This window comes from Garra rufa, chromosome 21 (genome assembly GCF_049309525.1).
Source record: "Garra rufa chromosome 21, GarRuf1.0, whole genome shotgun sequence".
Classification (NCBI taxonomy): Eukaryota; Metazoa; Chordata; class Actinopteri; order Cypriniformes; family Cyprinidae; genus Garra; species Garra rufa.
The window spans coordinates 6754759-6766051 of record NC_133381.1 but is presented as its reverse complement, the minus strand read 5'-3'; the positions used below and the strand labels follow the sequence as shown (position 1 = coordinate 6766051).

The 11293-nt window shown below is 33.5% G+C and overlaps 1 protein-coding gene across 1 annotated transcript in view; it reads right to left on the bottom strand.

Annotated features, from left to right (window-relative positions):
• Nucleotides 1-5758: 5758 nt before the first annotated feature.
• LOC141295298 (serine/threonine-protein kinase MRCK alpha-like) overlaps nucleotides 5759-11293 on the bottom strand; it is a 72653-nt gene continuing 67118 nt past the window's right edge. Inside the window, exons 33-35 of the mRNA XM_073826508.1 lie at nucleotides 10717-10834; nucleotides 9377-9537; nucleotides 5759-6081 (exon numbers count right to left, since the gene is read on the bottom strand). Coding sequence (XP_073682609.1) covers nucleotides 5950-6081; nucleotides 9377-9537; nucleotides 10717-10834 — 411 coding nt within the window. The 3' untranslated portion in view covers nucleotides 5759-5949. The remainder of the gene's footprint in view (nucleotides 6082-9376; nucleotides 9538-10716; nucleotides 10835-11293) is intronic.

Sequence of the window (11293 nt, the reverse complement as noted above, 5' to 3'; positions counted from 1 at the left end):
CAAATAAAGCTTTTGTAAAAACGTTCTGTAGTTCCCAATTTTATTGAATAATGAGCTTTCCATGTGAAAAGTGGTGTCCAAACCAATACAAATAACAGTATTCCACCTTAAATACATTTGTGCAAAAAAAAAAAAAAAAAAAAGAGAAAGAAATAAGAAAAGGTCTACATTGCAGTATGGGGTAATTCATGTTCACATCCCAAGCATTCACACCACACAGGTCAATAAAATACAATAAACGAAACAATCCAGCCGTACAGTCCTTAAAACAAGTGATTACACCTATGACATGCAAATCTGTACATAGTCTTACAAAAATCAAAGTCAAGAAGAAATGACATGATATGGAGTAGCAATTCACTAACAAGGCAAACCAAATCCTCACGTGAAATGCAAGTGTGAATGTGTCTCATAACAAAAACCTCCTCTCATTCTACCTACACTGACCAGTGTACACCGATCTAAGAAAACTAAGGCACCTCCCGCTCTAATATTGATCTATTCTTTGCTAAGTAACAGTCCTAAAGATCGAACGACCCAATGTCTACCATCTCCATTCTCCTCCATGCAAACATATAATCATTGGTTCTGACATACCTGAGAACATTTCAAACAGGTTTCCTGTTCATGTTAATACCATAACCCTGGCAAAATTGTTTCTAACCCGTTACAGCCTTGTTAGAAAAAAAAACAACTGTATTATGAATGTCGATTTCTTTTTTGGAAATAACCATGATCGTGGAATAGAGCGAATGCATAACTAAGGTCCCGAGCGATAACAAAACAATGTGCTGGACTGAGTTTGCTCCACAGTGAAGGTTTCAATAGTGCTTGCATAATGGAACATACAAAATGCTGGCAATACTAGAATGAATAAAACCACAGGTACATATGCATAAACTCTCATTACTAATGTACTTGGGTGTGTTTCAATACTGAAAGGTCATTTATTTTTTTCAGTATGCATTAAAAGAATAGTTCACTCAAAAATAAAAAAAATCTGCCATTGTTCCAAACCCATATGATTTGCTCATTTTATAAGAATTTTTTCAGCAATATTCATTGCTTTTTTGTATACTCTACCAGTCAAAAGTTTTTGAACAGTAACATTTTTAATGTTTTTTTTTTTAAGTGGTATTTTTTTCCTCAGCAAACCTGCTTTTATTTGATTCAAAGTACAGCAAAAACTGTAAAATTTTGAAATATTTTAACTATTTAAAAGCTTTTTTAAATAATTCATTCCTGTGATTTCAAAGCTGATTTTTTTTTTATTTTTACTCCAGTCACAAGAGCCTTTTCAAAAATAAAATCGAAATTACGAGAATATAGTCGCAATATTTCGACTTTATTTTTCTAAATATTTTGACTTTATTCTCGAAACATTTCGACTTTATTCTCAAAATATTTTGACTTTATTAAAAATATTTTGACTTTATTAAAAATATTTTGGCTTTTTACTCATAATATTGACTTTATTTTCGAAATATTTCAACATTATTCTTGTAATATTTTGACTTTATTCACATATTTCTTGAAATATGTCTTTTCGATGAAATTACAAGAATAAAGTCAAAATATTTAAAAAATAACGGCGAAATGGCAAGAATAAAGTAAAAATATTTAGGAAATAAAGTCGAAATAACGAGAATAAAGTCACAATATTTCAACTTTATTTTATAAAGTTAAAATAGATCCTTTAGAAATCATTCTAATATTCTGATTTGATGCTCAAAAACATATTATTATTAAGATGAAAACATAATAGATTTTTTTTGATGAATCAAAAGTTCAGAGGAATAGTATTTAACCAAAATAGAAATCTTTTGTAACACTAAAAAATGCCTTTATCATCACTTTATCAATTTCAAGCATCCTTGCTAAATATAAATACTCCTTTGTATATTTTTTGTTTTAAAAAAGCTTTTGAATGGTATAGTGTATAATGTTACAAAAGCTTTTAATTTCAGATAAATGCTGATTTTTGGATCTATTCAAAGAATCCTGGAAAATATATATTCCACCATTTAAAATATTGATAATAATAATAAAAAAAGTTTCTTAAGCAGCAAATCAGCATATTAGAATGATTTCTAAAGGATCATGTGACACTGAAGACTGAAGTAATGATGCTGAAAATGTAGCTTTGATCACAGAAATAAATTACATTTTAAAATATTTTCAAATAGAAAACAGCTATTTTAAATAGCAAAAATATTTCACAATTTTACTGTTTTTGCTGTATTTTAGATCAAATAAGTGCAGACCTGGTGAGCAGAAAAGACTTATTAAAAAAACAAAAAATAAAATCTTACTGTTCAAAAACTTGACTGGTAGTGTTTTTTCCCACATGACATGACAAAAGCTGTAGTCAGTAATGTAATCAATTAGATTACACATTTTAGGTAATGTAATCAGACTACTTTTGGTCGAACTATTTAGGACAACATAAGGGTATGTAAATGATGCTTCATATTTGAGTGAGCTATTCATAAACCTGGAATATTTGGGAATTCTGAACGGCATTTAGACAGACGCAAGTCTGAAACTGCAGAATGTTTTAAAGAAACTCTGTTTAACAAATCTGACATAGTTTGCAAAAGCAAGCAGTAGTGCATGTGAATAATTCCTAAATGCCAATCAGTGTATGAAAGCGGACAGAGGGACAGCTAAAATTGTCAAGCTGATGAGGTTCTGTTGGAGTCATAATGGCTTGGCTCTCTAATCTGAGGTATTCTGAGGTTCAGGGATGTTTGATAGTCTGACCCTGCACGTTTAAAAACATCACTACAGCAGCTTTACTGTTCATCCTCGCTGAATTTGTATTAATATCAAATGACCTAATCTCCAGCTGGTCCTCGGGGTCCCTGTTGAGTCATATTATGAGCTGCAGGAAGTGGCAACAGCTATATGCACCAGTGAGTTTGAAGCCCTTTGAATGCTTCACCTGATGAGTTTAGTGTTTTTTCCATGTCACAAACAATAAAAGCTCTGAATCTAGTGGTCCAGGTTACACTACATGTTATATTCACATGTACACCTTAGGCAAAGTTTGGTTCTTGTGAGTTGGAAAACAACCTTAAACACTGAAAATAAAAACTAAAATACTAAAAGAAGAATAATTAACATTAATAATAAAAAATAAAATAAAGTCTTTGGAAAACAGCATTATTGCTTCGGTAACAGAACCGTAAAGCGCAGATGTAGGCAAGAGTAACATGAACAAGGCTGCAGTGAATCTGTGTTACATTCAGCACAACAGCTTATTTATGATCACGTGACTGGACGTGGTTTAATATGGATTTAGCGATATACACATCTTAATTTCTATAAATGCTAGATCTCGCACACAACGCAACAACATTCATGAAACACGAGGAGATTGTATTCATGTAAATCATTCTTATACAAGCCGTTAAATGTTAAATATTGTTTGATGATTTCAACTTTCATTAAATGATGGTCTGAATTTGTGAAAAATTTCACTGTCACCCTGTCATATTTAATGCAAGTTTACACAAGAATGTTTTTTTACAATTTCACTGTGGCCTTTTGCATCTCGCATTCAGTGCAACAATTCACTTGAGAATTATTTAGAACAATTTTGACAGCCTTGTAAATGTTCCATTCAAATGTCAACTTATAAATAATTTGAGATAAATTTTACCGAGTCAATATAATGGTGACCTTCTGGATCTTGAAGTTAATGTGACAATTCATGCAAGAATGTTTTTATACATTTTATTGCAACCTTGTGGATCTTCCATTTAATGCGTCAATTTAGGCAATATCTAAAACCACTTTCTAAAAGTTTATTGTGATCTTATGAATAATTGCTTTTATTGCAACAATTTAAGCAAGAACTTTTTTTATGTTACTGAAACCTTGTGAATCTTGCATTTAATGCAACATTTTACGCAAGAGTGGCTTTAGAAAGTTTTATTGCAACCTTGTGGATCTTCCATTTAATGCGTTGAGCAAGAACGGTTTTATATAATTTTATGCAACCTTGTGAATCTTGCATTTAATGCAACAATTAATGCAAGAAAAGTTTGAAAAATTTTATGGCAACCTTGTAAATTTTGCATTTAATGCAACAATTATGCAAGAATGGTTTTAAAAATTTTAATGTGACTTGGTAAATCTTGCATTTTATGTGACAATTTATGCAAGAAAGGTAAACATTTTATTGCAACCTTGTGAATCTTGCATCTAATGCAACAATTATGCAAGAACGGTTTTTACAATTTTTATTGCGACTTGGTGAGTCTTGCATTTGATGTGACAATTTACACAAGAGCGGTTTTATTACATTTTTTGGCGACCCTGTGAATCTTGCATTTAATGCGACAATTTATGCAAGAATGATTTTTTACATTTTATTGCAACCTTGTGAATTTTGTATTTAATGTGACAATTTATGCAAGAATGGTTTTATTAAATTTTATTGGGACTTTGTGAATGTTGCATTAAATGCAACAATTTACAAAAGAATGGTTTTTAAAATTTTATTGTGACCTTGTGAATCTTTCATTTAATGCATTAATTTGAGAAAAAATGTTTTTATAAAATTGTATTGCAACCTTGTGAATCTTGCATTTAATAAAACAGTTTATTCATAAAAATGTTATTGCAACCCTCTGAATCTTTCATTAATGCATTAATTTGAGAAAGAACAGTTTTATAAAATTTTATTGTGACCTTGTAAATCTTGCATTTAATGCAACATTTTACGCAGGAACAGTTTTATGACATTTTATTATAACCTTGTGAATATTTCATTTAATGCAACAATTTATGCAGGAACGGTTTTAGAAAATTTTATTGTGACTTCGTGAATCTCGCATTTAATGTGAGAATTTATGCAAAATTTAATGGTGACCTTGTTAATCTTGCATTTAATACGACAATTTACGCAATAATTGTTTTATGAACAATTTGCTGTGGTCTTATCTACCTAGCTTTCAGTTCAAGAACATATAAACTGTTTTAATGAATGTGAATGTTTAATGCATATTTGATGGAAAACTGTACATTTTACAATTTACACAAAAATGATTCTCCTTGTGTTTCATGAATGAGGCCCAATACTTTTGTTATAGTGTTCCCTTGCGAATCTTGACAAATTCAGTGGAATTACGAAAAACTAGCATATGTCAACAAAAAAGACTAATGCTTAAATTGACAAAATGTCTGCATAATTGACTAGAACCTTGACACGGAAAACAAAAAGGAAAGCAGACTCTCTCAAAGCCAAGTCACACTTATTTAACAACAGAATAGTGTTATGATTTCATTATATATTATACTCTACTTAAACTCTATTTACATTATTGAACTCAGAATCTATTCTTGAACTCTGACTGTGAAGGTCAGCATGGCACTGGAGGGTAGAGGCTGAGTTATACAGTAGTGCCACTCTATCTATTGGGGCTGAACTCAAAAAAACAAAGTATTCATGATTTATCACTCTGATTGGAATGCCAGGAACAGTTTTCCACGATCCTCGATGAATGTTTACATGATCTTTAGTGTTATGCGTTTAAAGTAACATCCCCCGCCCCCGGGTCCATTAAGACTTTCGAATGCATATTTTTTCTTGTGTTAGATGAGGCACACTTGTCAACAAACACTGATAGATTCACGTTAAAGCTCTGTGTTTGTCGTTTTTCGACCCCGTCCACACCTGTGGTGAGAAGCTACACTCAGTGGTCTGTTTCCCCATCCAACACAGGAACAGGAACAGTGGTGATGGGTCCACTCAAAAGGGATGTAAGGTGCACGGTAATGTGTGTGTATACAGCAATCACACGTGTAATGCATATGCACACCAATACACGCAAACACACACACCTGGGCCCAGCGGCGTGTTTAGGAATATGACGTACAAGGAGTCAGCTCTCAGTCTCAGGGCCCCACAGGACGTCAGAAGGAAGTGGGCAGGGGCCAAGCTCATGTCTCCCAGCCCAGGTGCTCGCTGCGCTCCAGAGACTGAGTCTTGCTCTTGTGTGGGGATGAAGGACTTGGTGGGCTGCTCAGGTTGGAGCTGTTAGAAGCCGTGGAGTGACGTGGCGAGTCTGAATCCTAAAAGTAAGAAAATAGGGAAAAGTTAGTAACAAAGCTTTGTTTTTATTCTGTAGATATTACGTTTTCATGTCTATTTTGTTCTTGTCAGGCTAAAAAGTATGAATGACAAGTTGAAGTTAAAGTATTAGTTCACTTTCAGAACTAAAATTTACAGATAATGTACTCACCCTCTTGTCATCCAAGATGTTTAAGTCTTTCTTTCTTCAGTCATAAAGGAATTATGTTTTTTGAGGTAAACATTTCAGGATTTCTCTCCATATAATGAATATGTATGGTGTCCCCAAGTTTGAACTTTCAAAATGCAGTTTAAATGCAGCTTCAAATGGCTCTAAATGATCCCAGCCGAGGAAGAAAGGGTCTCATCTAGCAAAATGATCAGTTATTATCGAAACAAATTTTCAAAAAACTCCCATCTCGTTTTCTTCCCCAACTTTAAAATCGCCCTACATCGCTGCAAAAGGACCGACCCAGTGTTTACAAAGTGAACACACAAAGATCATCCAAGGCCCTTTACATAAAAGGTAAAACAGCATTGTAGGATGATTTTAAAGTTGAAGATGAAAACGAGATGGGAAGTTTTTCGACATAACCTAACTGTATTGACCCGGATTACACAGACTACACGTGCATCGCAGAGACGAGACAAGATGAGCATATGAGGTTAAAAATTATATAAATTGTCAATTTTTGTATTTTAAAAATAACCGTCGTTTTGCTAGATACCCTTCTTCCTTGGCTGGGATCATTTAGAGCCCTTTGAAGCTCAAAGTTCAAACTTGGGGGCACCACAGAAGTCCACTATATGGAGAGAAATCCTGAAATGTTTTCCTCAAAAAAAATTTCTTTACAACTTGAATAAAGAAAGACATGAAAATCCTGGATGACAAGGGGTGAGGACATTATCTGTAAATTTTTGTTCTGAAAGTGAACTAATCCTTCAAAGAAGCTTGTATGGGATCATGTAACCAGGCACACTTATGACTAATTAGAATAATTACAGGTCAAACGTTTGAGATTAGTAAAATGGTTACTTTTTTTTTTTAAAGTGTGCATTTGAAGGATTACTACACTTCCAGAATAAAAATTTCCTGATAATTTACTCACCCCCATGTCATCCAAGATATTCATGCTTTTCTTTCTTCAGTCACAAAGAAATCAAGTTTTTTGAGGAAAACACTTCAGGATTTTTCTCCATATAGTGCAATGATGCTCACCAGATTGAAGGTAAAAATGCAATTTTAATGCAGCTTCAAAGGACTCTAAAAGATCCTAGCCAAAGAATAAGGGTCTTATCTAACGATCTGTCATTTTCTTAAAAAAAAAAAAAAAAAAAATACACTTTTTAACCACAAATGCTCATCTTCAATGCAATGCACATGCTTACTCTGTGCACTCCGGTTCAAGATAATTAGAATATATCGAAAAACTCACATCTTATTTTCTTCTCCAACTTTTAAAATCATCCTACATCTCTGCAGGAGCAATGTTGGGTTTTTTTCAACATACCCTGAACTATTATTGAACTGCAGTGCAGAGGTAGACAAGACATTTGAGGTTAAGGAGTATATAAATTGTATTTTTTTTTTATTTAGAAAATAACCGATCGTTTCGCTAAATAAGACCCTTATTCCTCATTTGGGATTGTGTAGAGCCCTTTGAAGCTGCATTGAAACTGCTTTTTTTAACCTTCAATTCGTTGAGCACCATTAAAGTCCACTATATGGAGAAAAATCCTGGAATGTTTTCCTCAAAAAACTTAATTTCTTCTCGACTGAAGAAACAAAGACATGAACATCTTGGATGACATGGGGGTGAGTAAATTATCAGGAAATTTTTATTTTGGAAGTGGAGTAATCTTTTAATTGATTAAAAGTGAGTTAAGATTTAGTGTTACAAAAAAATATATATATATATAATTTCAAATAACTGCTGTTCTTTCCTGAAACAGAAGAAATCCTGAAAAAATGCATCACTGTTTTTACAGAAATATTAATCAGTACTGTTTTCAAGATTAATAATAAGAATTGTTTCTCAAGCAGCAAATCAGCACATGAGAATAATTTAATTTTTATCAATTTTACTGGTAGTCCACTGTTTGAAGAATTTTTAGGTATATGTTAGTTTACTTTATTTTGCTATCCTTGCTAACATAAATGAACCATAGTGTCCTGCACCCACTAGTAAAAAACAAAAAAAATCAAATTATATCTGGTGTCTGAATAATTTTGGTTTGACTGTATCTGTAAATATTTATCCATTTTCTTAGCTGTTGGCACATTTATTGGTCGACGTGATCATCTCAAAATACCCAAATATCAGCCCAATAAATGGTCTATTACTAGCTATAACCACCACAACATCAATCCTCCTCTACATAATATGAAGTGGATGGATAAAAGGTGCTATGTCACACATTACCGCTATTACTAAAGCTAGCAAACGCTGTACAATTCCACCACCTACACAGATCAAACACTCTCAACGAGGAGAAAGCTTAGCTAACCCATTTTTCTCCATCTGAGGTCTAGGATGGAGCTACAGGGTTCAGATCTGGGGGAGCAGGGTCATGTTTGTTACCTTTAGCTTACTAAGCAGGGTCCTTAAAGCCCTTTTCAGATCAGGGGTCTTCTCTGTGGGTGACACTCCTGGACACTAAAGAGTCACACACAGCACCCACACGTCATTATAGAGTCATGTGCACAGGGTCAAACGTGGGGCTGAGATGCAGACTGCATGTGTGTGTGTGTGTGTGTGTGTAGGTGGAGTGCTAGGCAGGTCAACACCTCAATCTGTGGATATGGTGCCACTTCACACACTCAACACATGCATATAGCGTGAGAAAAAGAGGATGAAGACCCTCCAAACACATTTTGGCAGGTGAAACGAAACTGATGCCTGTGGAATTGTATAACACTTCTAGTGCTCTCTCTTTTGAGTTTTAGCAGTGATGAGCATCACAAAGAGCTCTAGAAGTAAAACTTTTACCTGCTTTGATTAGTCTGGAGGTCGAATGAACATGTTAAAATCGACATTTACAAAAAGAACACTACAAAGGGGGGCAAAGAGGGCTTTTGAAATCCCACAAGATTTGTCATTTGTAACAGACTAAAAAATTTCCACATGACTAAAGATCTCAGCAGTATTTATTTTATCCATAGAGAACCTTATTTTTAGCAATAGAAATGTCTGATTTTTCAAATACATTTAGGTTTTTTAATCCCTAAGGGAAAGATGCTTTTACAAACAAGAGCATCTGGAAAAGTAGGCACTGACAACTGTTTTTGGCACTGACCTCTCTGTCAAACTGGGATAGAGGGGCGTCACCCCCACAGTCCACGCCCCCTCCGGATGAGAGCGAGCCATCAGAAGGTGACGTCATCTGTCGTTTGGTGGAACCGTAGCTGCCAACGGAAAGGTCCCGTCTCAGTGCACTGCCATTTTGAGAGGAGGAGCCTGGGATATGGGACAGCCATCAACAGATCTTTAAGACACTGATTTTAATATGAGAATCGAAAAAGTTCCAATAACACTATCAGACTCAATGTCAAATAATGCCAAAGTTTAAAAGTTCAAAAGAACATCTGAAAATTTCAAAACGTGCATTTGAATTTGAACAGAGTGTTTGAAAATTCAGTTTTAAGGTTCATTAGACTATTTGAAAGTTTACAAGTTCAAACTGACATTTCAAGAAGGACAAATTTGAATAAATTCAAAAGAAAGTGACAGTAACGTCAATTAATGCCAAAGTTTGAAAGCTCATCTGAAAGTTCCAAAAAGCACATTCTAAAGTTCAAAAGACCGTTTGAAAATTTGTTATAAGGTTAGAATATTCAAAAGACAGTTTCAGTTTCAAGTTCATAAGAGAATTTAAAAGACAGTTTGAAAATTCAAAAAGACAATTTGAAAATTCTAAATATAGTCTGAAAAGTCTAAAGTTTTAAATTTCAAAACGAAACGTTTTGTTTAAAAGTGTTGTTTTTAATGTTTAAAATAAGTTCAAAAGAAAACACAGAACTTTGTTTTGTCAAATCTAGAAACCAGTCATAAGTTGCCCAGGTATATTTGTAGCAATAGCCAACAATACATTGTGTGGGTTAAAATTATCGATTTTTCTTTTATGCCAAAAACCATTAGGATATTAAGTAAAGACCATGTTCCATGAAAATATTTTGTAAATTTCCTACTGCAAATATATCAAAACTTATTTCTAAGAAATTCTTTTGGACAACTTTAAAGGTGTTTTTCTCAATATTTATTTATATATTCTCAATATTACTTATTTTCTAAATATTCATTTTTTTTTGGCACCCTCAGATTCCAGATTTTCAAATAGTTGCATTTCGGCCTAATATGGTCCTATCCTAACAAATCAAACCATCAATGGAAAACTTATTTATTCAGCTTTCGGCTGATGTATGAATCTCAATTTTAAAAAAAATTGCCCCTTATGTCACATATTAAAAATGTACCCCACACCTGAGATTTAGAGATATTTCCTATAAAACAGGTACTTTTTTCCTTTTAATAAATTTTAACTTTTCTACTAATTTAAGTTTTTTTCCTTATTTTTTTTTTCTTCAGTACTCATTGTGTTCCCGGTATCTCTGTATAAGAACATATTTTAGTACTCACGTGTGCCAAGGCCACTGCTGGCACTCATAGATCGGCCCGGTTCAGGCCTGGCCTTGCTAATGGAGGGGATGCTGACGGATGCTCCCAGGACACCACGGCTCTCCTGAGGGCGCACATTCTGAAAAACACAAACACAATCAGTAAAAGCCAGAAAAAAACTAAATCAAACAATAAATAAATTCACAAAGCAGTAGTAAAAATTTAGCAGTGTAACTGTTTATGATCTTAAACTATATATTGAGGGCAAAATAAAATCATTTTCTCACTTAGTTTTTGAATTAAATACATAAAACAAACACAATATACACCTTTATCCCATTTATAAAAGCCAATGAAATGATAATCTGGAGTTTTGTGGCTTATAATCTTTGTCTGTTATCTTTGAGGTCATATTGACTATTTAATAAGTGACCCTGGACCACAAAACCAGTCATAAGTGTACATTTTTCTGAATAAATAAGCTTTCCATTCATTTATGGTTTGTTAGGATAGGACAATATTTGGCTCAGATACACCGATTTGAATATCTAGAATCTGAGGGTGCAAAAAAATCAAAATATGAGAAAATCACCTTTAA